This window comes from Aquila chrysaetos, chromosome 24 (genome assembly GCF_900496995.4).
Source record: "Aquila chrysaetos chrysaetos chromosome 24, bAquChr1.4, whole genome shotgun sequence".
NCBI classification, from domain to species: Eukaryota; Metazoa; Chordata; class Aves; order Accipitriformes; family Accipitridae; genus Aquila; species Aquila chrysaetos.
Genome location: NC_044027.1, coordinates 6,527,810 through 6,553,720, shown reverse-complemented (window position 1 = coordinate 6,553,720; position 25,911 = coordinate 6,527,810). Strand labels below are relative to the sequence as shown.

The 25,911-nt window shown below is 53.3% G+C and overlaps 2 protein-coding genes and 1 long non-coding RNA gene across 14 annotated transcripts; 2 read left to right on the top strand and 1 right to left on the bottom strand.

Annotated features, from left to right (window-relative positions):
* The first annotated feature begins 5,323 nt into the window (after positions 1-5,323).
* TMEM9 (transmembrane protein 9) lies at positions 5,324-13,093 on the top strand. 4 transcript variants are annotated; one of them, XM_029999817.2, is made up of 6 exons: positions 5,324-5,412; positions 7,773-7,874; positions 8,305-8,396; positions 8,841-8,949; positions 9,465-9,596; positions 11,791-13,093. In XM_029999817.2, exons 2-6 carry the CDS (start codon positions 7,779-7,781, stop codon positions 11,938-11,940), a joined length of 579 nt encoding a protein of 192 aa, XP_029855677.1. In that variant the 5' UTR covers positions 5,324-5,412; positions 7,773-7,778; the 3' UTR covers positions 11,941-13,093. The 4 variants fall into 4 exon arrangements, with proteins under 4 accessions (XP_029855677.1, XP_029855678.1, XP_029855676.1 ...); XM_029999818.2 differs by lacking the exon at positions 5,324-5,412 and adding an exon at positions 5,431-5,878; XM_029999816.2 differs by lacking the exon at positions 5,324-5,412 and adding an exon at positions 5,889-6,137.
* Positions 13,094-13,123: 30 nt separating this feature from the next.
* On the top strand, positions 13,124-25,859 carry LOC115334917. Of its 2 annotated transcripts, XR_005931265.1 has the most exons (3): positions 13,124-13,255; positions 23,350-23,475; positions 24,059-25,859. It is a non-coding gene; the product is annotated as an uncharacterized LOC115334917 (long non-coding RNA). The 2 variants fall into 2 exon arrangements; XR_003921301.2 differs by lacking the exon at positions 23,350-23,475.
* On the bottom strand, positions 14,195-24,986 carry LOC115334914 (alpha-1,6-mannosyl-glycoprotein 4-beta-N-acetylglucosaminyltransferase-like). 8 transcript variants are annotated; one of them, XM_041119649.1, is made up of 5 exons: positions 24,778-24,986; positions 17,160-17,297; positions 16,706-16,853; positions 14,422-15,666; positions 14,195-14,381 (listed from the first exon to the last, which is right to left on the bottom strand). In XM_041119649.1, exons 2-4 carry the CDS (start codon positions 17,271-17,273, stop codon positions 14,522-14,524), a joined length of 1,407 nt encoding a protein of 468 aa, XP_040975583.1. In that variant the 5' UTR covers positions 17,274-17,297; positions 24,778-24,986; the 3' UTR covers positions 14,195-14,381; positions 14,422-14,521. The 8 variants fall into 8 exon arrangements, with proteins under 8 accessions (XP_040975583.1, XP_040975584.1, XP_040975586.1 ...); XM_041119650.1 differs by lacking the exon at positions 24,778-24,986 and adding an exon at positions 21,528-22,640; XM_041119652.1 differs by lacking the exon at positions 24,778-24,986 and adding an exon at positions 21,609-21,691.
* Positions 25,860-25,911: the final 52 nt, after the last annotated feature.

Below are 25,911 nucleotides of genomic sequence, written 5' to 3'. Positions count from 1 at the left end.
AGAGCACCCTGCTCCAAGGGAGCCAAATACAGATAGGATTGTACAACCACAGCCCCCTCCCAGTCCCACCAGCTCTTTCACATGCTGGAAATTCATCCTGCCCAGGGGTCTCCACAGAAATCACTTCATCCTTTCCAAAACAGAGCAGCTGTTTAGCAGCAGCTCAGCATGGTAGGCCAGAAGATGACGAATCCCATATCCAGTTGAGACTTGGGAATTTTTAGGGAAACAAAACCCCAGCTGTGTAAGTTGGAAGAGGGCTGAGACACCTGGCCCAATACTGCTGCTCCCAAAACAGCACCAAGCAACCCTTCCAAACCACAGGGACTTGTAAACTGCCCCCAAAGCAGTGACCTCTGGCAGGAAAGACTTCCTTGGTCTCGCATGAAGTATTTTCCCCCACTCTGAACCAGAAGGAGGGATCCCTGACTGTCAGCCCAGCTCAACAGCTCTTAGCTGACAAAGTTTGCAGGAGTAGATCACAGCGTGAGGTGAGCTGGGATGACTGCAGCCCAGCAGGAGCATGATCTTAGAAGGTAAAACCAAGCCACAGCAGGCCTGATGCCAATAATACACTTAGGCCTAAATGTTCCAGCGTTTTATGCCATTCCATCAAAAATCTTGGAGAAACTTATTTTTGGCTGAATCAGGTGTCACAGAAAAGAGTGCCAACTGCAGTGTTTCTCTGCTAAGTCAGGAGGAGACTTACAGTGAAGCCTGCACAGTGCAGAGATGGGTATAAAGCAACCAAACAGCAAAGGACTGTCACCAGAGGCTGCAGCCACTCAGTCTCACAAACATGATCTATCACACCCAGCCTGATTTTATTGCTGCCCCTCTTCCCTCTCATCACATACACATTAGCAGGAGGATAGCAGGAAGGGTGTCACTGATGCTTCACAGCCATCTAATACACCCAAATGTGCTGTAAGCACCACCTCTGTAGGCAGTGCTCTACACTGGTGTCTTAGAAGATGAAAAACAGTTAGGTGTCTGGCTCTGCAAAGTCTCTATCTGCCCCAACTCCATAAGAGCACATTCCCTTACCCCTTCAGATGGTGGCTCCAGCAGATGAGGCTACTGCTTAAGCTCCTGTGTGGCTCACAGTAGAGCTGCATCACCACACAGGCTCACAGGCTCCAGGACAGAGCATTGGCTCTTGAAAAATAATTCTGGCCACAGAGAATTCCCTTTTCCCTCTAACAAGGCCTCTGTTCTTTACTTGGGAAAGCACACCAAACTCAAGCAGAGTGAAGCAGTGTGGACTGGTGGCTAGAGCACTACCCTGGGGTGTAGCAGCTCTCTCTCCTAGTCTTAGCACTGCAAGAGGCTTGCTGAACTTGGACAAGGCCTCTCTTCTCAGCTGTCCTGTTTGTAAACTGTGACTATTTAGACTGGAAATGGCTTTTAATCTAGGGGCAGAATCAGCCTACAAAATGGTTAAATGCAACTAAGGGGGAGAAGCATGAGTCAAGCCCTTTGGGACATAAGTCATGTCTGGGTTGTTTCCCCCTTGCCACCCCAGAGACACCCTGCCGCCAACACTACAAGGCTCCTCACCATCACACTTCAAGGTGTGAGTGAGCAATTGCTGCATAGCTGTGAGGCATGAGACCCAACAGCAAATTCCATGGTCCAGATTTATCCTTTCATGGCTGTTACAACAATGGTTGTTTTCTAGCACATTCATCCCATGGGAGGTCATGCTTGATCAAGGGTCCTTCACAATGCCAGCCTGTCTGTGCATGACCCAAGGACACATAGTGACACTGTATCTCCCGGGTTATCAGAGTCCAGCATGCTGGGAAAGCCGCATCTTTTGTCAACCCCCACACACACACCAGCTGCTCCTGCCTGTGACTGACAATGTTTGTCCATTAACATATGCTCAGAAATCTCTAAGAGGCTTCTACATGTCTTTTTAAGACCATCAGGTCTTTCATGCTGAGATCTTAATGCACCCTCACAAGCAGTTCTTGTGATCCTCACAAGTTTTTCAGTCACCCTCACAGAAACCCTATAGCACTGCTGCGTACCATTTGATTGAGGAAACTGAGGCATGTCCCCAGAAGCCACTTCCTTGGAGATGTAAGGGAGCTGACAGCAAAAAGAAGAAGAATTGCTATTCCTTGGTCTAACCAACCATCCCGCACAAGGAAGAGAGCTCAGGGAGGTTGGCCCAATGCCCAAGCACCCTTGCATCCTCTCTTGTCAGTTTACAATTCTGAAAGCATTTTGCAAGCAAATTTCATTTTGTGCTTAAAACAAAGACCAGATCATTTTGTTGCAGGTGAAGAATGAAGTGTCTTCTCCCTGAATTATAGGATGCCTTAGGATATTTACAAGTCAATCTGTTTGTTTACAATTTAAAATAAATTGCCCTTTAAATATCTGGCAGCTGATGTGACCCCATCGCTGTGCCGGAAGAAGGTTTACAGTGTAGTTGCTAACTGTTTCCAGAACGAACAAGGACAAGCTGTTCTTGTGTGTCCTTAGCTGCTGGTCATGTTAACAAAAATGCCACCTGTCCTTCAGAAGCTGACACCACGAACAGCAGTAAGGACTAATTATATCGGTAAGGGGAGAGTTCAGGGCATTAACAGCAACACCTGATGCATTTCCCCTCTTTTACATATTTGTGTTTCTTTGTTTCCTGTGCTGATCTCCGATTCCCTCTCCCTCCATGCCAAATGAATTGTGTTTGGCCTCTATTCCCAGGACACTGCCTATGGAAAGCTCCTCTGAGGCACTTCTCTCACCTGTCTGCTGCCAACAAAGTAAGAGGCAGAAATCAGGACTGAACAGCCCCTCAAAGTCATTGCTAATCCTGCGGTCTCCAAAGTACGATGAAGCCTCTTGCCAGACCACTGTGCAAGTCACAGATCTCCGCAGGCGAGTTTCAATGGCTAACATCAACCCAAATTATTCAGAATCCAGGGCAAGATCTCTAAGGATTCAGGACCCACTACTGGAGCTAGATTTTTGAAGGGACCTGCATTCAGGACACCGAGTAATTGAGGAAACATGACCACATCTGTTGGGTCTGTAGAGCAGTGCATTTATGAATGAGGACAAGGCTGAGCAACAGGTAGGGAGAAATAAAGCCACAAATACTGCTCCCTCCAGCCAAACTCTTCTTCCACTGCTGCTGGGCTTTAAACACAGCGACAGGGATGACATCCAGAAGATAACTGAGCCCACTGCGTCCGAGTTACCTGGGACAGACAAAAAGGCTGCTAGACAGGGGGAAAGCCAGCAAGAAAGGGAACAGAAAATGGTCTCCTGGTGTGTGTGAGATCTCCCTCCCATCACTACAAAGGAAATGCACACGCAGCTAACCGTCCCTTCCGAGAAATCAGAAACAAGCCTATTGAAAAAGGGAGTTGAAACTGAAATGCAACTTTCAAGCTCATCTTGTATTTGGTGGGTCTGTCTTTGAAGCACCCACCTAAAAAACCTGATCCCTGCATTCGATGCCTCAGCTGTCTGGGCCATTCCTTTACTTACTCCAAGGGGATTGCTCAGTGTCTTGTCACCAGTTCAGGCTGCTTCCTCCAGGTGTCTATCCAGCTTACTCCAGCCCCACAAGAAGCAGTGATACATACCTTTGGCCTGCAAAAGAACATAGAAAAACAGATTGCTGTGACAACAGGCATGTCGGAGAAGACAAAAATACCTCCTCACCAATTGTGCTAGGAGAGTTGGTAACATAAAATCCCCATGGTCATTTGGCTTTTAAGCCTGTAAAAAAACTCAGTCATTTGACAACATTGACGGTGTCCCACAGCCAGGCCTAAGGTTCTGCTCTGAAGTGAGATCCGCAAGTTAGCACCAAAGAGGTTCTTCCGCTCAGCAACGCTGGAGTAGGAGGAAGGAATTAGAAGTCCCTTGTGCATCTAATACCCAGGATTATTCTCATGGAATATTTCCTTGGATCAGTCCAGCTGACGTAGGCCACGGTCCTGTAACAGACTCCAGCTGAGTGTGGGGGGAATGCAGCCGTGGCAGGGTCAGGATTTTACACATTACAGCAATGTGGTGAGAAAACACTTTTACATCAGTAATTCCCGTACCTGGGTCCATGGAGCAGTGTGGGACATTTTAAAGGCTGGCAGCCTCCACAGTCTATACATCCTACAAATGCTAAACCAAGCAGTCTCAATCAATTTACTCCTAAGAAGTTAAAACTATCTATGCCAGACAGACATTCCCCTTTGATTTACACATGTTTCTGGCTGAATATATCTCATCTTAGTCTTCTCATTTTTATTTTCATCAAAGAAGCCAGCTCTGCCAGGACTGGAAACACCCCTCCCATGACGGGCATTCGTTGCAGACAGGTTCCTGCCACCCAGGCGGGATGGGGCTGCAGGGCTGCATGGAGCAGCCCCATCACTACACAGAGACACAGCCCAAAAATGCCTCCCCCTGCTCGGGCCCACCCCAGGCAAGGCACCAGCCGCAAGGTTCCAAGACGTTAAACCAGAAGTTTGGGTCTCTTTTTTTCCCCTTCCATCAATGGATGCTTTTTACCTGAAAGAGAATTAGGTCCTAACTTTATCCAGCGCCACAGACATAAAGCCCAGATAAATCAGCAAGATGCCGGAGTAAGCGGAGAAGCAACTCGACCCACCCAGCTGCAGAGCGGAGCTTCCCGGGGAGCTGACACAGGAGCAAGGCCAAGGCCAAGGTTATTTGCACACCTGAAGTTAAGGGTGCAGCCACAGAAAATGGGGCAAAACCAAGATACTTTTAGAGCCAGATTTCAGAAATATTCTCATTGGCCACACACAAGACTCCATGGCCCTGGAAAAGCACAACATTCTTCTTGGCACGCTGATGGAGCAAAAACGAGTCATTGGTTTCTAATACAAGAGATTGACTGCAGACCTGCAGCCTTTGAGCCTAGCAGATCGTGAATATCATTTATAACCATACATCAGCCAAAAAACACAACCAAGGGCACCGCTGCGGCTCGGCTTTTCCCCTTTGATGGACACAGCAACGTGAACGGTGTGGTGAACGGTGTGAGGCCAGCTGAAGGGAGAACGGGGCTCTCCCGCGGCTCAGCCTCAGGACGGGGCGGCCTGGCCTGCCCAACGAGGGGGGAGCCAGGCAGGAGCTGCCCCAGGCCAGGTCCGCCTAACACCGCCCGGGCACTCCCGGGTCCGATCCCCGCCGGCTGACGAGCACCAGCGACCCCGTCCCCTCAGCTCTGAGGGGCGGGAAGGGGGTGCGGACCGGCTCCTCAGAACCCGGCCGGGCGACTTGCCTTCCGACTGGCCGCGGATACTGCCTGTCACCGACGTCACCCGCAACAACCAATGGGCGCGCAGGGACCGGGGCGGGGGCGGGGCTTGCAGGGGCCGGGCCCGTGGGTGGCGATTGTCGCGCACCGGCGTCGAGGGGCAGGTAGGGCCGGTGGGGGCCGCGCTCGGGGCGGCCTGAGGGGAGGCCGGGCCCGGCCGGACCCGTTCCCGTCCCTGCTCCTCTTCCCGCCACCCGGGGGCCGGGCCGGGCGGGGCCTCGCCGAGGCGGGGGTGTCGGGGAGCCCGGTGGTCGGTTGCTCTCCGGTGGCGGCGGCGGCGGCCTGGATTACCGGAGGCATCCCGGGGCCCTGGAGCGGGGTGGAGCTGGGTCGTGGGAGCCCCTGAAGGGCTGAGCACCCGCGGCCCTTCGGCGGGAGTTGAGGGGTCGCCGCCGAGGAAGCCCTGCTCCTTGCGAAGGAGCCTGCTCCTTGCGTGGGTCCGGGGGTCGGAGTGGGTCGGTTCGGTGTCGGGGGTGGTTAGAGCACGGATCCCGGGGTGGGGGCAGTGGTGGGCAACGTGTCGGAGCCGTCGTAGATTTAGTCTTAGAAGGGCTCCAGGTGATGTGAAAGGTGAAGAGTTTATTGGGGTTGCTCCCAGGGAGAAGGGGCGCAGGGCGGATGCGTGCGGTTGTGCTGTGGGCCTCCTTTTGGGGGGTGGGGGGTCATGGCTGGGGGCTGCCAGGCTCCTCGGTCACGACCTCCGAGACCTTAACCTCCCTCTCCTCCACTGTCATTCACAGCGCTGTTGGGTTTTGGTCCAGATACAGATGCTTTTAGACAGATGGCTGCTGTAAACTTGGCTGATTGTGTGGAAAACAACAGCTTTAAGGCATGTGTGCAAGTGCCCCTTTGAACGTACGCTGTCAGACTTGGAAAGAATTAGGAGTAATTGCCCTTTGCGTGGCCGCTGGTGTTTTACAGTTCATGATGGGTGGACTCTGTCTAGGTGTCATTCCAAGTTTTTATTTTGTTGCTGGCAAACATGGTATAATAGATCACGTGTTTTCCCCTGCTTTTATTAAAAATGACAGTTATGAGTTGTTTGGATGATCTGAATTTAGTTGAGGAGGCTAAAACTAAATTCCAGGTATGCGCTCCATTGTTGAGTTGAAAATTCAAACAAGTAGTAGTCCAAAAACACTTACAATGGGGAATGTGCACTGTGCGGCTCAGATAAGTCATATGTTAACCAGCATTTCTGATGAAGAGCTAAAACCCTGACGTGCAAGGGTGTCTCCAAAGAAAGAACCATTGTTTGAGGAGGTTTCTGCTAACTGGGGTGCAAAGGATTAAGAAATCCTGCAATAAGCTGATACGACTGGAATGCATTTTGATGGTTTTTGGCAGGTCAGCTTGTTAGAAGTGGCTGGTGTTTTGTTTAGATAAAGAGGAGAGGAACTTGTTGTTTGTAATCCATAACATTAATTTTTAGAGTGTTGACATGAGATAAAGCAAACGGTGATAGAATATTCCAGTGATGTAAATACTAATGGAATTATGTTAGGTAATACAGCATAAGTATCTGGAGTTAGCTGTGGGATTACATGTGCCGTATGGAGCTCATTAATGAAGGTGTAAATTACCTTCCCTGAATAAAGCTGTGCTGAAGTGGCTTTTCAGAGCTCTCCCCAAGGTGGCACCACGAGGCCTGCTGTGCCTTTTGTCTCCCAATGAGCTGCCGTTGCGAATGTGAATGCTAGCCTTGTTAAGACTAGCTTTGCTTTTTGTGGCAAAGAATATGAGCTCATGTTCTTTTGGATTTGTGCAAACACACGTCTCTAGAACAGCTTTATCTATGCATATGTAGCAAAAGGCATATAATGAATTCACCAAGCTAGCAACTTGAAATAATTTTAAAAAAATAGGGGTTTACTGAACAGGTATCTTGGGGTAAAGGAGGTTTAGGAATCAGTAAATATTCCACCCCCTTCCTGTAGTTCATGGCTTGTGAGAGAGGAAAATATGCTGACCCCTTCAAAAGCAAAACTTTGACTATCAGAAGATGAATGATTTAAAATTTATTATACAGTACAGCAATGAGGCCCAGTGTACTTCTTTGTCACTCTTGGTGCGGTGTTTTCCTCATTCTGTATCTTTTACTGAGCAAAACTATCAGTAGCAGAATACCTGTTGCAGAGCTCTGCAATAGTAAGAGAGTAACAGGAGGTTACATGGAGTTGCAGAAGTCAAATTGTAAGGAAGTCAGCAATATTTTTTTGCAGGACTGTGGTAGTTTGGACGTGTGGCTCTGGACGGTGGAAGCTTTTTTGATAGGAGTGTTTCTTGTGATCTGTGTAAAGTGTTTCCAGGAGTTTTTGACTGGCATCAGCCTTGATTTGGCGATAAATTTCTACTTCCTGGGCAAAATAGAGGCAAGTGGGCCGAAAAAGAAAGCTCAAACTAACTCGTTCTGGCTGCATTCAGCTGAGATCTCTCTCCTGGATGTGAATTTTTGTTTCCTCAGGTTTCCATGATGTTTACCCAGTGCACCCGGAAGTGTGCAAGCTCCGTGCTCCTGATTGTGCTGCTGTGCTGCATCCTTTCTCCTCCAGCACAAGCCAGCAAGGTGAGTGAACAGCTTCAGACACAAGCACTGAACCATGTGTGTAGTACAACAGAAACAAAAATGGCAGAGAAGCAACTGTTTTGCTGTGGAAGTTTACAAAGATAAGGAGTGCTATAGCAGATGTGCATTTATCATATGTAGAGCTGTAAATGTACTTGACAGTGGCCTCTGCCCTGCCTTCTACTGTTTTGAAGTTTGCATTTTAAAATTTATTTGAAAAGTACCTGGTGTCTGGAGCAGAGGGGCTCAAGACATTTTAAAACTGTGAAGTTATTGATGTGAAAGAAGCAGTGCAGGAGGAGGGGACATGGTGTGAAGTCCTCTCTCTCGCAGAGAATGTTTTGCCTTTTCGCACACCCCGGGCTGGTAAGGGCAGCAGAACTGTGCACACATGTTCACTCACTAATGCCGTCTCCTCTTGCTTCTGCAGAGCTCGGAGGACATCCGCTGCAAGTGCATCTGTCCCCCGTACCGGAACATCAGTGGGCACATTTACAACAAGAATGTGTCGCAGAAGGACTGGTGAGTTGTGGGTTGAATCCTGAGGGATCAGCCCATGAAAGCCAACGCTCTGGAGTTTCCAGCTGGTGCTAAGGAAATAATTCCCTGCCTTTGCATTTGCAGAGGAAGCCGTTTTGGTATGTGATGTTTAACCCAGGTGAGGGGCATTTTTTGAACAGAGATTGAGGAATCTGGGAGGCATGATTTCTTAAGCCACAGCTCTCAGCAGATGTAGCGTGTACCCTCCAGTCCCCTTCACCTGGACCAGATCCCTGCAGAAGGCACTTGGACAGTCTGTCTCAGGAACTTTGGGCTAGCTGAGCTGCGAGGGGAACTCTTAAAACCTGATCAGTGTTATCAGCCTGATGGGAAAGCTGGGACACCAAAAAAGTCACCCCAGCATCCTTCCACAGAGCTTTGGTTTCACCTTGTCCTGTTGCTGATTTTGCTTTCTTTGTGTTGCAGCAACTGCCTGCATGTTGTGGAGCCAATGCCGGTGCCAGGGAATGATGTGGAGGCCTACTGCCTGCTATGTGAATGCAAGTATGAGGAGCGCAGCACCACCACCATCAAGGTAATTGCAGGTCTGCTCCCTGTGGCTGGCTCCTTCTCCTTGCCATGCCACACCATCCCAGGCACAGCTAGACTGGTGGGTTCCTGGAGAAAAGCCCAGAAAGGGAAAATAAAACTATCACAGCTAGTACATGGTGGTAGTGCCAGGGGCACTATGTCTGAGTCAGGAGAGCTCCTGGCAGTGAGGAGCAGGCTGCACAGGAGCCCAGTCTTCTTGCTGAGGATGTGTGACAGTGCCAGGCATCCCTGACTGGGGACCCATCTTGTTGGTCTCCTTTCACATGCAGCATGTGTCCTAAATTGGCACAGTGTGGAGAAGATCAGCACATTTTATACAGTGATGACACTTACATGTTATCAGCCTTCCTGCAAGTGCAAGAGACTTTCTAGTGAGCAAAATTAGAATGAGAGAAGAGGTCAAACATCAGAGGCAGCTGTGAAGGGAGCTTCCTGGCCTCTGTGGTGCTTCTTATCTACAATACTGATCCTTTTCCACTGTGCTGTCCTTAACTGCAGGTGATCATCATCATTTACTTGTCTGTGGTGGGGGCACTGCTGCTTTACATGGCTTTCCTTGTGCTGGTGGACCCCCTGATCCGGAAGCCAGATGCTTATACCCAGCCCCTGCACAATGAGGAGGAGAATGAGGTGAGGCTGTGCTGCTGGTGCGTGCAGGGTGCACATGGGTAGCTGCGGTCACGGTGGAGACAGGGTGGTAGGGTGACAAGAGAATTGCTGACAGGGAAATAGAGTGACCTCATGCTTGTCCCCTCTGATCCAGTGTGAGACCAGCGCTGTTGCTTTTTGGGCACTTGCCACAGGTAAACATTTATACTCAAATCTCTGCAGATCATGCTGAAGCACAAGGAAGTATTCAAAGTACAAGTTGTGTGTTATGAGCCCAAGAGAAGACCTGTCCTCTGGGGCAGGGGGTGGCATTTTACCAAGTGGCCTGAATTTGGTATGTCTGTTTAGATGAAACCAAAAGTTAAATGGTTCCTGTTTATGCAGTGTCCTAGATGTAGTTACTTGGTGGTGAGCTTCCAGGGAAGGATGGGTTTAATTATTTGCTGAAACATGGGGCAGGCCTCTCTTCTAGATGCTTAAAAGAGTGGCTTCTAAGGTGCTGCACTTTGACCATGTTCTGGGGCTAGGCCCTGTTGTGTCCAGGCTCTTGTTCCTTGTGCTTCTCCCCAGAGCAGAATTTCACTCGGATCCCATCTTTCTGGGGGACATTGGCATATGACATCTTGGGCAAGAAGGTTAGGACCCAGCAACAGAGAAGGAGTGTCTTTCTCTCTCTCTCTCCCTCTCTCTCTCAGATTTTGGGGGAGGACAAATTTCCTGCTGCATGAAATTAATGCGATTTCAGCATCCAGAATATTTCCCCTTGGGAGAGAGGCAGTGCTTTAGGGTGAATGATTGGGCCTGATTCCAAGGGAGATTTCGGAACCAGAGTGCCCTGACTTGTAAATCTTTTCTTCTTCCCCTGAGGCTTCCCTTCTGTTATAGGGAAATACAGGAGACTGAGATGGGGCTGGTCTCTCAGAGAAGGAAGTGTTAGAGGCAGAGCTGATGGCTGGTGTGGAGTGGAGTGGAGTGGCTGCACGCACAGTGATTAGCTCTCATGCTTGATTGCATCTGTAGCTCATGCTCTGTTTGCAGGATGCAAGGGCTGCCTGAGACTTGCTGCCTGTTAGTGCAGCGTGTGGCTCTGTGACACAGCTTTCCCCGTAGCGCTCTCAGTTCAGACATGCGCAGTTCAGCAGGGCGTAGTGCTAGACAGAGCTCTTTCCTGGAGCTGAGTTCCTTTCCTTGGTGGAGCCCCAGAGCTGTGCTCGAGCATTGCCCCAGCTGCCGCTCCAGGCCTCCAGCTGCTAGGAGGAGACTCATGAGGAGGCCTTCCCTAGCAATTGGTGACTCTGGATGCTAGTGATTAGCTCAGTCACACTTTGAGAAGGGAAGCCGCAATGTTTGAAGATGCTCTCCTTTCCTAGTCTCTGAGAAAACCACTGGATCAGACTGTCCTGTTTATACTTTGTTGTAAGTATAAACTATTTTGCCCAATTCTTTCATATGCTGATGTAAGCGAGGAGTAGCTGCTCTGATGTGCAGTCTGTCCATTACCTCCATCTGCTGAAAAAAGGAGGTCCTGCAGGAGGAGATGAATTGTATCCTAAAAGTATGCTTTTGCTCCACTGCTCCACAGCAATAATTCAGATTTAGATCTAGGTACACACTGTAAATGCCTGATATTAAGTGAGGCTTATCTTGCTCCAGTGTGCTGGACTGCAAACTCTTTGGGATAGACCTTCTCATTGCCTTGGTGTTTGTGTGCCACGATGGATCCCCATCCCAGGGGCCTTCTGACGTTACTGCAGTGTAAATGTGGTTGGTTGGAGCAGTCTGAACAGCAGGCCTGGACAAAAGTCTTGCAGCACCATCTGAGAAACAGATGAGCAGCTACTGTGTAAGCTAGTGTGCTGAGGACAATGGAAATTGTTGGCCCAGTTTCAGCGGGGTGATGCAGTTTGCTTTAGCAGTGTGGCTCCTTGCAGACCTCCTAGCAGTGGATTTCCAGCAGGGGTTTAGACTTAGTGTAGTTCCTCTCCTGGAGGCTTTTTATTTGGGGTCTGTGGCTTTACCATAGGAGGTCCCCAGGAGCAAGCTTTCCAGCTGGAGTTGGGGGGCTGGTGTTGAGGACCTCTGAAAGTGAGGTTCTTCATCAGGACAACTCAAGCCTTGAATTGCTCTTTCAGTTGAAATTTCTCCCAGAGTCGAGCTGCCACCTTCTGTGTTTGGGCTGGGCATGCCTTGATCTCTTTCACCGTTTCCATTGCAGGATGCTCGCTCCTTGGCCCCAGCCCCCACCCCATCTGGTGCTAGAGCCAACACAGTGCTGGAGAGGGTGGAGGGGGCCCAGCAGCGCTGGAAGCGCCAGGTGCAGGAGCAGAGGAAGACCGTTTTTGACCGCCACAAGATGCTGAGCTAGATCTTTGCTGAGCTATGCAGCACCACTTCCCAAGAGACAAGGTAGCTCCGCTGGTCGAGACGGACAGCAAGCCATCCTTCAGGACATCCCTGGTGTTTGACTAAAAGCTCTAACCCTCTCTGATTTACCGTCTTCATAGAGAGAAGCAGACCAAAACGCTTGCCTCTGGTTTTGTCCCCTTGCCCTTTACCTCTTAGCCCAGAGGCTCCTTAACCCTTGCCCGGCTGAGATCTGTGCTGATCGTTAGCCCCGTGGCTGCATGTAAATGGTCGGTCGTATGCAGTGCTGCCGCCCGGGTTCACGCGCTGACTCGAGCGGGGGCTGCAGCTCCAGCACGCTGTGCTCGGCTGGACCCTGCAGGCACCACTTGCTAGGACTGAAGTCTCCGTCAGCCCACCCCCACATCAGAGACAGGGGTCTCAGTACAGAGTGTTGGAAGCTGGCTGAGTCTTTCTGAGATGAAAATAGTGGGATAATTTTTATGTGGGATAAATTATGTGCCACTCCTCCAGGATGAAGAAGCCTTCTCCTCCTCCAGTTTGCACCGATGTTAAGCAGGTGTTGTGGTGCTGAAACAAGTGTATTGCACTAGAAGGAAGAGGAGGGGGTTCCCTGCCAGTGGTCAGCTGCTGCTTGCACTTACCCTGGTGTAAACAGAGTGGATTTCCACTCTCTTCAGTGGAATCTGTCCAGATTTACACCAGCATAACTGAGATTGCAGCTTGTTTCTGCGTAGGTGAATATCACAAAACTGATCAGTACATTCACAAGTAAAAGACCAACAACAGGTAAAAGGTTGATTTAAGTTTATATCTTTTCCTGCTTTAGCAGTGGATAAAAACATACTGGGGAGAAAGCTTTCTGTTTGTACCCATGCTGGTGAGCCTTGATACTCTCACAGTGTGCTCAGGAGCATTTGTGTCCCAGAGAACTGGGGCAAAGGCTCTACTGGAGCACTGTAAACACTTGTCTGGGACTTGGGGCCCTGGAAAGGGGACACTTGTGCTACTCAAAACACTCCCAGAGGTCTGACTGTACTTGGGCTGTGTGGAGGAAACTGAGGTGATTCTGCAATGTGTATATTTATAATGTCAGGGAAGTGCTAGAGTTTATCATGTAGCATCTCTCTGTATTAAATGCAGACAAAGATCTATTACATGGCTGGCTTTTTTTCAGGGGAAAGTCCCGTCATGCCAGGTCTGGGGCTCCCAGCACTGAGTAGCTGCTCTCCAGGCTGCCTTCCAGTGCCCAACAGGCAAGTTGATGCAAGACCTCAAGACTGAGCTGTGGTTACGGCACTCAGGTGTTTTGGCAGGTGGGTCCCCTGGCACTGGTTTGTACCTGTCTGTGCTCAGAGGGTGACTGTCTTGCTCCAGGAGAGCTGGGCCTAAAACACTGGCAAACCAGAGCAGTCCTGCTTGGCACAAGTTAGCGACAAACTGCTCCGAGCTGTCTCGTGAGAAGGCCGAGCAGATTGGAATTCCTCGTTTGTTGAAAGCTGAGGAATTGTTGCTAAAAGCCTAATTGGGAGAGGCGCTGGTCACCGCCTTGCATGCTAGTGCCAACAGCTTTTGATTGAGCTGCCCAGCAGGATCCAGCCCTCCAAGCTGATCCTGCCAGACAAATCCAAACAGAAGCTTTTTGGGGGCTTTGTGCCTGCAGCCTGCGTGTACCCCAGTTACCCTTCAGCACCTTGCTGGGCTAAAAACTACCCAGAGCTTCACATTATACCGAGGTCACATTTTCCTTTACCCATTCTTGTTCCGTGGTGCTCAGTTGTTGGACCTTTCTCCTCCTTTTAGAAACCCCATCTTCCCTGTCCTTCCCTCTGGGTGTGAATCCCTCATGGACACAGGGTGTGGTCCCTGGGAACTGCAGCCCTCCCCCGAGAGGGTGAAAACCTCTTTGAAGGGTCTGAGCACAAGCAGCAGCTGGATGAGAGCTGCCATGGCTGTCGTGCAGGAACTGAGCTGGTGTGGTGGGTCCATCTTGTGGCCGGTGCCCCTCTGATCAGCACTGAGACATCAGTGATCACCAGGGTTCCTGCTCCCAGCGACCAGACCCTGATCCTAGAGGGTGAGGGGTTTGGTAAGCAGCACCCCGATACCTTTCCCTGACCCCTCCCAGGAACAGCTTCAAAAATGGGATAGGAGAGGAAAAAAATGCAGGTTAGAAATGAGGAGTCAGTGGGTTAGAAAACTCAGATGTGGAAGGGATGGTGTGGAGAGGTTGCAAAAAATGCCACTGCCTGATTAATTATTTGGTTTTGTTAATTAGCTGATTAGCTTCATCCTGTACACCATCCTCCCTGGGAGGAAATGTTTTCTACTGCCCAGTCTCTGCTCTTCCCATACCCCCTGCATTGCTCGCTGGGGCATCCCCCAAGCAGGTGCAGTCTGGTGGGCCCTGCTCCCGGCCCCATCCGTGTCCCGCAGCAGCAGCACCTGCCTTCCCTCCAGAGACAGGCAGCAGCAACAGTGGGAGTCAATAATTTAATTCCTTATCAAAAAAAGGGAGTGAGAAAAATAAAGGACCTCTTAGTACAAAATCCAGCCGCTTTGGCAACCTGCTACAGCTGTGGTCAGGTGCCTGCGGTGGTCCAGATGTCGATGCTCTGGATGATGAGCCACTCACTCTGGTCCCGGGTTACCCGGATCCTCACGCACTCCACAGGGCTGGGCATGCCCCTCTCCAGTCCCCGCCGCTCAAAGGTCCCCTTCTCAAAGGTGCCCACAGTGGTGTAGGCAGAGCAGTCCCGGCCATCAGCCTGCCGCCGCCGGCCCAGCTCCAGAACCCCCGCGCGCAGGAAATCACTCTGGCGCTCATCAGAGCCTGTGCGCACCCGGACACGCGTGACGCGGGCCGGCTGGTGGAAGATGATGGAGAAGACACTGCCGGCTGCTGGGTCTTTACCCCAAAAATACCCTTCTGCTGTCCCGTAAGCCTTGAGGGGCTCGTAGTTCTCAAAGACAGACATGCTGGTGAACAAGGCCGCTGGCGGGTTGTCCGGAAGGTCCAAGGCATCAGCCTGGAACTCATCGTCCTCCAGCCGGTTGATGGTGCCCTGGAAGGAGGAGTAGAGGCCCATGTGCTGGAAGAGGGAGGGCTTGAAGCGGATGACCTCCTTCTGGGTGAGCAGGAGGCGGAAGTGGACCAGCAGCCAGTCGCAGGGCATCTCCTGGTAGAAGAGGAGGAGGAAGCGAGCCAGGCGAGGAAGGTCACTGGAGCGGTAGAGCTTACCGATGTAGCCCAGCTTGGAGAACTCAAGGGTGGCCCAGTTGGAGCCTTCCTGGGAAGCCAGTGCCTTGCGGATGGCCGTCAAGAAGGACTTGGCGCACCACACGTCATCCTCAATCATCAAGTAGTAGGAGGAGAGGTTGGCGGCAAAGGCAAGGAGGAAGGCATAGTCCACGTTCTGCTTGGACCTGAACCTCACCCGCTCCTCTGGGTCGTTATAGTTTCTCTTGAGGCCCTCCAGGGTGGGGTAAAACTCCTGGGGAGTGTGGATAAGCAGGAGCTGGCCCAGGAGGATGTGGTGAGCAAACTTGCGGGCGATGTTGGCAGCCACGTGCATGTTCCATCTAGGGTCTGCATCGGCCAGGTGCACCACCACCACCATCTCCTGCAGCTCCTCCTCTGTTGACTGCTTGAAGAGGGACTGGAGTGTGGCTGGGAGGTAGTAGCCACGCGGCCGCTGCACTGACGCCAATCCCACCGCCAAGAATTCTGCAAGGCAAAGGAAAGGCATTAGCAGGCTGAGGGGTGACCTGGGATGCACCATGGTGACATTTTTCCCTGCAAGCCACAAGGAGGGGGCTCCAAAAAGCTCTCTGCATGACCAACCAGCATGGTTAATGCTATTTTTGGCCCCATGTCCAAGGCCAGCAGGTCCTTTCTGAAGGTGAAGCCCCCAGCATCTCAGGAGGTGCCCAAAATTGGCCCAAATGGCAGGGAGAGGACAGGATAAGTAGTCAGGGACTCCTCTGAAGAAGAATATTTGGGAAAAACACCTTAAAAAAGAAGCGAAACCTGGGGAAGGAACAGTGCAGAGACAGTCTATGGGGCAGGGATGGTTTTGTGGCATAGCTACACATCCTGGAACCATGCCTCTACCCTACTCCAACCCTCGCAGAGATGCAGCCACACTGGGATGAGGCATCCTTCTGCCCTGCCCACAGCCCAGCTGTGGCTGCAGTTCAGCTTTGCTGCAGCTTCTCTTGCTGCTGGTCTGTGCAGCACTGTGCATGTACTGGACCTCTGGTTTCAGCATGGGCTTGTGTCAGGCTGCCCTAAGCTCCCTCCCATGGTCTTTGCATGTGAATTGCTTTTCATGCACTTGTCCAAGAGCTTGACCCGCATGTCCCACACTATATGGTTGTGCTGGTGGTCCAGCCCCACCATCTCCACCTTCCTGACTGGAGAGCAGGAAACAACCCCAGGGAGATGGGATCTCAGCCACCCTCCCCACAATGATCTGGGAAACCCAGAATGCCTTCTGTCACCCCAGTACCAAGGTGCAGAAGCATGGACCATGCTTGGAGCACGTGGACATTCCTCTACCCCTCCATCTCCCCAGGCAGAGCAGCAAAGGGTGGTTAGGGGGAGGTCACCAGGTATCAGCAGGTCCCTCATCCCCAAAAGGTTGGAAGCAGACCCCGCCCCACCCCGGCAGCAGCAGTGATGGGGCAGGTCCATGCTGTGACATGCAGCTGCGATGGGAGAGATGTGCAAACCCGGAGTCCTGCTCAGTCCCAGAGCCACTCACTTTTGTGGGGTGACAGGGAGCCAGCCAGGAGATGGTAGGAGACATTGTGGAGTGCAGACAGGTCATCTGTGTCCCTGAGGATGCGCTGGGCTCCTTCTGGCTGCAGCATCTGGAGAACCGTGGCTGGGCCCAAGCCCCCAAGTTCCACCTGGATGGGAGCCACAGGCAGCCAGGTCAGACCCCAGAGCACAACGGACACACGTGAGCAAGGGGGAATGACAACAGGGGGACCCAGAAATGAGGGGGAGCCCCTGTCCTGCCCTCCCAGCTCCTGGATCGGGGGGGAGGCCCAGGTGCACAGGGCAACCCCAGGGAGAGAAGACAGAGCTGGGGTTTGGGGGTGATACGGTGCAGGGAAGGGAGCAGAGCTGGGGTGGGGGTCCATGTGGGGCAGGTGGGGATGGAGGATGCTCCAGTGGCTCCTCCAGTGGGACATCACTGGTGGGGGACTCACCTCCAGGGGATCCTGTTCCTGCCAGCTGCCCCCCTGGAGGAGAAGGAGGAGGAGGAGGAGGAGGAAGGAGGCTGCGAGTGCAGCTGTGAGGAAGCGCTTCAGGGAGCATCGCATAGCACCAGGCCGGCACGCTGAGGCCTGTGGGAGGAAGGGGCACATCAGGTCAGGGCACAGCCCGGGGAAAACCACCATCCCCTGGACAGGACAGTGGGGCAGCACCTGGATGCACCCCCAGGGCTGACCGCTCTGCCCAGAGCACCCAGGGGTGCGCACCCAGGGGCAGCCATGGGGCATCAAGAGGCACCCACGCACCATCCTCTTCGGGCAGGCAGGGGCAGGACACCCCAACCCAGCCAGGAAAAAAGATCGGCCAGGTACAAAATCCACCCCACCAGCCCTGCCAACACGCCCAGCTGCCCTGCAACGCTCCGCGCAGCGGCCCTGGAACTGGAGGCAGAAGCAATGCAGGTGACGCACGCCTCGGGGAAGGCTTTCAGGTCAGGGTGCTCCTGGCACCCCAGGAGCAGTCACCAAGACCTCGGGACTTGGCACCAAACCCTGGGAAATGCTCAGGTCTCAAAGGAGCCTGGGCTGCTCTTCCAGCATCACAAGGCCGAAGCAGCTCGTCCAGCCTCTCCTGCCTGCCCTGCTCCCCGTCTGCCTCCTGGCAGCCACCACCGCAGCTGTGCTCACCCTGTCGCAGCCATGTCCTTTGCTTAGTAGGACAAGAAAGCCATCCCCACGGCGGGGGGTGTGTCACCTTCAAGGAATTTGTACTGCCCTTGAGATATTTTACCTTGTGGCAGAGGTGTGGCAGGAAGCTAAAAGGCTCCTGTGTTCACCTGGGCTTTTTCCATTATAAATATGACCATGTCTGCCTTGGAAGAGAAGAAACTGGAGACCGAGCAAGTGCCCAGTCCGGTAGGGCAGACACAGTCAGCCCCATCCAAACTGCTTGTCGGCTTGGTCAAAGTGTCTTTGAATGCAAACATGTGGAGGAAAAGCCCTCCTAAGCTGTATAATAAAATGCTGAGAAAGCTGCCAGCCTTCCTGAATGAAGGCTGGGCTTTACCCAGGACTTCTCCTTAAATACCTCACTGCATCAACTGCCACTGATGCAGCAGACGCTCCCAGCCCACCCACAGTCCCCAAACAGCAGAGCCGGTGCAGCACCTCTGTTGCCGCTGCCCTGGAGCGTGTGCTGGGCTTATTTTAAGAAGAAAACCCCGGTTTTCCTGCTCAAAAGTCCTTGGGGGGGTTGTTAGCATCTCAACAGAGCAGTGCAGAGCAGGTCCCCCCAGTGCAGCAGCCAGTGCCGTCCTTGCCGCACTGACCTCACCCAGGAATGTTGCTCGTTACTCAGAGATAAGCAATTAAAACAGAGCTAGCTGCTCTCTCCCAGGGAGGGTTGGGCTGAGCCATGGCCTTAGCGAGACCCATCTCAGCCAAGGAGCTTGAACCCAGCAGTGGCTGAGCTCCGGTTATTGCTGGTTCTTCAAAGCACTCAGGGGGGACAACAAGCTCCTGGAGCTGCTTAAAAATCTCTTTCCAGGTCACAGCAGAAAGTAGGGAGAATTGGGGGTGCTCACTGCCATGGGTCAGGCCTATGGCCAGCTCTTCCCAAAGCCCCCCAGCCTCTCCTTCCCCTGCAGCAACGGGGGCACAGGCAGCTCGCTGGCTTAGTGGGGAGCAGCTTTAGGGACCCATCCTGAGCCACAGGGACATCACACCCTGAAGGTGAATTTCTGAGCCCAGACCTCCACGATCTGTGGTGCAGCACCGAGACCATGGCTTGAGCTGGGAACAGCAAGGCTTGGCAGCCAGCCACATGCTGGGCTGGGCGTATTTATACTCTGGGTGGCCAACGGTTTTTCTGGCTGCCGGGCGGGTGTCTGGCTGCCAGCGGCCCATCCTGGATGGAAAACAAGGTGCTGCTCAGCACCCCCAGCTCCCACGGGCAGTGGTTTCATCCACGGAGCAGGAGCAGGGAGCCCGTGGGGAACAGGGGGTTGCACACACCTCACCCCTCCAGCATCGCTCTGCATTGCAGGCTTAACAGAACAGATGGTAACAAATGCTGCCCCATAATTAGCCCCCTAATTGGGCTTTTGATTTTTGCCTCCATGGAGAAACAAAGCAGCCCAACCAGATGGGCACAACCAGGGCCCACACCACCGGGATGCAGCATCCTCTCAGCTCCTGCTCAGGGTGCCTCCACAGAGCATCCCTTTCCCCACTCCTGCCCCGGCACCTCGTGCACCTTCCCCACAGCTCAGCACCCCACTGCTGGAGAGCATCCCCACTGGAGATGTCCCCAAAAGCCACCCCCCCATGGGGACATTGGGCTGGTAACCAGGAGCAGCTGGCTGCCGAGAGCCACTCGCCCGAAGCCAGATAAACTCCTCTGCTTTGTTAGGAGACTCCCGGCCAAATGGGCTGCGTGACGCAGCAGCCATGAGTCAGTCCAGCAGCGGAGGGGAAGGAGAACAAGTAAATACACGGCCTCGGTCCCACGAGGCTGCGAGGAAGGGCCGGATGCTCCCCGCGCGCAGGCGGCTCCAGCTGCTTCCTCCAGCACTGGGGAGAGCGGGGCTGTTTGCACAGAGAACAACCATGGGCTCACCATTCCACTGCCAGAAGCGCCTTTCCACACTGGGGGAAACTGAGGCACAGAAGAAAGGCTGTGCATCACCTGGCAGGGTAAGCAGCAGGTCTCCTGCGTCAAGGGCCAGTGCCCCTCACCCCAACCTGGTGGGGGTCCCGAGGATGGAGAGGGGCAGGGTGTAACCCAGTGCCAGAAATCGCCGCTCGCTCGAGCGGAGGACGTGGCAAATTGTGGCAGCAGAAGCGCAATGTCTCCAGTGGGCAAACAGCGGCCATTCGGGGCTGCGTGGGACGGGGCACTCCTGGACCACCTGGGAGCCAGCCCGGGGTCTGGCCCCATGCTCTGGGGGTGTGTCGGCTCCAAGGGCTGTCCCGCAGGGAGGAAGGGGGGGAAAAGCTGCGTTTCAGTAGCGCAGGACTCTGGGAGCCAAAGCTTTAGGTCAATCCAGGTCTCCTAAAGCCCCACAGAACAGGGGGGTCTCTGCAGGCAGCTTGGTCAGGGGACACTGGGTCTGATCTGGTCCCTACAGCTGACAGCATGGGGACCCCCAGACCACCACCCTGCCCTCATCCCCCCCAGGTGACCCTCGCCCAGGGCACCCCTTTCCCATGCAGCCCCATCCCATGACACCAGTGAGATGGCTCATGCCCAGCACCACTCTGGATGCACCCACCGAGGCAGCAGAGACTTACGGGGTGCACGGAGCCCGGCGTGTGGGTGCACAGCAGCAGCCAGGCAGCCTCGCTGTCTTGCCCGGGTGCTCAGCCGGGCAACTTCCCCAGGGCTGGCCAGACTCTGGTTTCTCTATCGGCAAAGCCCCACCCCGAGTCCTTGCCTGCCTCCTGCAGAGGAGGAGCGTCTGCTGGCATCCTCTGCCCCACGCCGGTGAGTGCTCGGTGAACCAGCCAGGCTGGTGGGGACCCCGGGCTGGATGGGGCGAAGGGGCCCCAGGCCCACTGCAGGAGTCAGGGCAGCCTCAGCCTCCCCCCCAGACTGGGCATCCCACAATGGCACTGGCTGTATCCCACCCACCTGCCATCTTCATTGGCAGCCCCAGTCCCCCAGGCAGTATCAGACTCCCCCGAGGGCTCTTGCCAAGCCCCAGGACCCCAAACTCCCATGCAAACCTGCCACTTCGGTGGCACTGAGGTGAAAACACACTGTGTGCTGAGCCAGGAGTCTGGCGACAGAGCTGTCTCGTCTTTTCGCCCCCGTTTATTTTCCAGCCCTTTTGCTGAGATGGCGGAAACCTCCTGGGGCTGCTGAGCCAGAACCGCCCTCCCAGCACCCTGGGCCAGGGCAAAGCTGGCTGCCAGGATCCCACCCAGGATGCACCCCACAGGGGCACCACAGTTTCCCCACACACCCCAGCTCCTCGCTGGAGTGTTGGGCATTGCAGCCCTGGCTGGGGACGAAGCTCCTTCCATCCCCGTCACCCAATGTGGGCCACACAGGGCCCTTCCCATGGCCCGGTTTGTCCCCAGCTTCTCCACCCTCCAAGCCTCATTCCTTTCCCACCGCTTCCCTTCTCCAGCCCCACAGCGGCAATGCAGCCCCGGAGCACCCATGACAAGTCATCCAAGAGCATTGCTTGCACCCAGCTCAGAGCCAGGCACTCCTCCTTCCAACACAGCAACTCACCCGCAGCGCCCAAACAGAGAAGACAACCCTTCCCTTCCCTTCTATCCTATCCTCCCCATTTATCCACATGTAAACGTCAATCCCATTTCCCTTCTCTCCTTGCTGGCCTGAACCTCTCCTACCTTTGGAAAGGCCCCAACGTCTCTTCTCAGGCTCTGTCTTCTATAAATCCCCCACAACACCTTCCAGCCCCAGCTCCTCACTGTGTGTTCAGATGGAACTGCTAGCCTCAGACACGTCTGCGAGGACAAAGGTGGCTGCGGAAGATGAGGTAGGGCAGGAAGCAGGCAATGGCACTTGGAGGGAGAGGAAGGGACGCCCGCAGGCTTCCGGATCCGCTGGCTTTCGCTTTTCCCATGCTGTTTGATTTTTAAATCCTTAAATTCCCATCATGGGATGCCAGTGGCTCTGTCCCCACAGGGTACCAGGGAGCTCAGTGGGGACGCCCTGCCTGCATCGGAGCAGGGGCAGTCCAGTATTTGTACTGAGGCAGGGGCTGGAAGATGCTGGGAGGGCCAAGGGAGCTGGGACAGTGCAACCCAGCAGAGATTTGGTGTTTAATCGCACATGGTAAGGAAGACGTGGGGCCTGGTGACTCACGTGGGACGTCAAAACAACTGGCAGCAGCTGCAGGATGGGCAGGGCTTTTCTTACCGCAGATGCCCCATGACCCCCATCCCTGCACAGGAAGGAACTGGGGCTTGGTCCTTCCTGCCCTTGTGGGAAGGAAGGTGGGGGGCCACAGCACCCAGCGCAGCCCTGGGGTCCCCAGCGCTCATGGGTGCAACAGGCAGCCCCGCCATGGAAACATGCCTTTCGGGAAACACACAGCACTGCTACAGGGTACAGCAGAGCCACCAGAATCCCCCTTTAGTCCCCACATGCCATCTCAGGGTGCAGAGCTAAGGCAGAATTTGACCTTCTCCAAGCACATCCATGAGCCTGTCTGAGCGGGAAAGGAATCCCCAGCCAGGACACAGCCCCTGGTGCCCACCGCGATGTGGTCCTGGCTCCTCTTGCCCTCCAAGCAAGTCCCGCAAGCCCAGCTTGAGGCAGCCCATCCCATCACCCCCTTGTGCTATAGGGAAAATCCCAAATGCTGGTTGGAGTGCTGGAAAAGGGCCCCTCCACCCGTCCCCCCCTGCGAGGGTCACAGCACAGCCTCATGACCCAGGCACAACCGGGGCCCTAGCACCCAGAGCCGCTTGAAAACCTCCCTCTGGCCCAAAATCTGGTGCTCATACTCTCTGCTTGTTGAATTATTATTTTGCCTGGGGAATAGAGAGGTGTCTTAAATGAGGCTAAAAGGCACATTTTTGCTTGTTCTGGGAATAAACTGGAGAGAGAAGTCCCAGATGCAAAGGCTGTTTCGAGAGGGGCATGTGGCTGCGCAGGCACAGACCCAGCCCAGGGTGCCAGGGAGGACCAGTCCCCCCAGCTGGGGCCAGAGCAGAGCACTGGGGTGGGACAGGCACAAGGGGACCCACTGCAGGTACTGGCCACCTTCCCCACAGCACCCAGCCCTTGCCCTGCCCCAGCTCAGCTCCTGTCTGACACCTGATCCCCAGCAAGGAGAAGAGCAGGATGAGGCCAGGGTCATGGGCAAGCCTCCATGTTTCCCCTGGGGAAACTGGAGACCCAGGCCGGATCCGCTTACAGCCCCTTCCATTATTCAGGAACCTGAGCGGGACAAAGCAGAGGTAAACCAGGGCCCCATGCAGCAGGGAGAGCATGGGGGCTCCAGCCATCACGATGCCCATCTGGTGCTCAGTTTCCGCACCACTGGGGACCCTTCTGAGTCACGTCCTATGGGAAAGAGTGATTATCTTACACCAAACCGCAGCTCCTCCTGCCTGGAGCCCTGGCAGGGACCACAAAGACCAGTTGTATCACAGCCTCACTGCATCCCACCCTGGAGAACATGGAAAAGGATTTTTTTGGCAGGCAGCCTTCAAGAGAGGCTGGGCTTGGGGGACACAGGGTGGAAACCCCCACTGCTTGGGGCTGAGGTCTGGCCAGGAGTCACTCACGTCACTGAGCAAACCTCAACGTGGAGTTCCTGGGCTCCAGGTAAGGGAGGAAGGGGAAACCAGGGTGCCCTGCAGCTCTACACGTGGGCAAGCAGAGCCCAACCTCTGCAGCATCCCCACTGCCTTACTGGCCTCCCCATGCAGATCACAACAGGTTCCTGATCCCTGCCAGCGCTGCTGATCAGCACAGCTCCGTCGCTGGTGTCATTGTTAAGGTTTGCTACTTGCAAAGGAAAAGACTGAAAATTGTTCCTCAACATTTTATACATTTCAGCCTTGAAAAAGGCTCGCATGGGAGAGGCACCTCTTTGGGTTAGGGGCATCTGTCCATATTTAAATATCTTCATTTGAGACCAGCAAGTCTGTTGGTAACAGGAAACATCCCATCCACCTGCTTCCTGCCATTACAGCCTGTGCCACCTGCTCCAGCTGCACCACAGCTGCCCAGGGACAGTTACGGGGCTTAAAGCCGTCTGCCATCTGGAGCGGGTGCTGCTGGAGTACCTCTGCCCAAGAACATTAAGCACATCCTGGACATGCCATGCGCCTGATCAGAGCATATTCCTGCCTTCACAGATGTCAGAAACTTGCAGCCTTAAAATTTGTTCTGTATTTCTTCACAGAAGCAAGAGCAAGGCACGGGGTGCTGTGCCTGTCCCCACTCAGCCGGAGCACCTCTCCACAGGCGAGGGCAGAGCTTTAGACAGACTCCAGCCTGCTCTGTCCTCCTGCCACACAGCCCCGAGGTGGACAGCAAACATCTCTGCCCCCACCCTCCATATCTTGTGCACAGCACAAGCGGCAATCACCAGGCACGTGGCGCTGGCATCATCCTGCAAAGCAGGAGTTTTCAGGGTAAGTACGCTCTTCAAAACACCTCAGAGTCTGCAGAAAACAGGCTGATTAAACAGACACCTCCCTAGGAGAGTGTACACCGGCCAAGAAGGAGCCCATACCCAAGACAACAGAAAACTGAGCAAGCTGACGATGTTTCAATTACTAAACTCCAGTGGAGAAACCACCACATCACCGCTGAGGACTTGTCACCAAGTTCAACAGTATTTAACCCCACCACAAAATGAAGACTGTTATTCACCCATTGCCCTGGAGCATCTTCCTTCTGCACAGGCACTGCCGTGTGTTGCACAACACTCGGATGGAGTGCTGCAGCTGCAGCCTTCGCACACACCTCCACCGCTAACTTGCTGCCCTTTCTCTGCTGCACCACAAAGGCAACTGCAACTCGGACCAGGCTCCACTATCATGGGAACCAGCTTCATTATCACGGCACATTTTTCTTGCCCTGTATCTCTACTTTGACTAACCTAGTTTCAAAACTTACCTGTTGGCATCAACATGTGTTCAGCAGCAGCGAAAAAGGGAACTGCAAGGCAGGAGTTTTCCCAGATATGCTTGTTTGAAGTCAACATCACAGAGCCTCTAACGTGGATCCAAGTTTGGGGTAGATGTCCTTGCTGGTGATTTACAGAATGGCAGAGGCACATGCAAGAAACTCCTCACAGGCAGCTACGCAGGGATCATGGGGTATTTGCATATTAAATTCAAACTGAGATGGCAGAAATCCCTCTCCTTCCAGAAGCTTCACTAAACATTATAGATGGAAAAGTGCTCAGTTACTCCTGCTTGAGACAAGATCTGATGTGAAACAGGACTGAGGAGCTAATCATCAATAGGCAGCAAAACTCAGCCCAGGGTTACTATTTCCACTGTTGCTCACCTGCACTCCAGTACCTCCTCTGCCTGCCACCACTCCTCCATGAGACCCGCATCTGTCAGCAGCAAGATGTTCACCCGCTGAATTAAATCTCCAACCCAATTCATTCCAGACACGACAGACTGTGCTCTTCACAGGCCCAACCTTTATGCCCCTCTCCCTTCTCAGTCAACCCAGAGCCACAGAAAGTTTTGGGGCTGCTTCTTCCTCACAGGAATTAATTTGTTTAGTCAAAAGCCAGATCACCGATTGCTTCCAGGCTTTCCAGTGTCAACAGGCCAACACTGCTCCACTACTCTTAGAAAAGACAGAGAGTCAAGTCCTTCATCACTGCTTCAGTTATTTTAGTTTATCCCCTCCATCTCCTCTCCCTCCGTTTATCTTCTCTGAAAAGCACCTTCTGGTTTTAAAGGTTTTGATCTTCTTTTCAAAGAGGAAACATCAGTGTGAGAACCTGGAGTGTCTTTACAGTCAAGAAAGACTTTTGCCTTACAAATCCTCTTTGAAATAATTCCTTTGTTTGATCATTTATGCTTTTTTCTTTCCCTAAACTCGTATCTGTTGGACTGTGAATTAGCATTATTGTTGATCACTGCTGCTTTGCTTACTGCTTCTCAGACTCTGAAATATCACACTGTGTTTGAATGCAATCATGCTGCAATAAAACAAACATGGATTTTGTTTGTAAATTGTTTCTGGTCATATTAAAGCTGGAAAGCAAAACCTCCTGCTTCTTCCCGA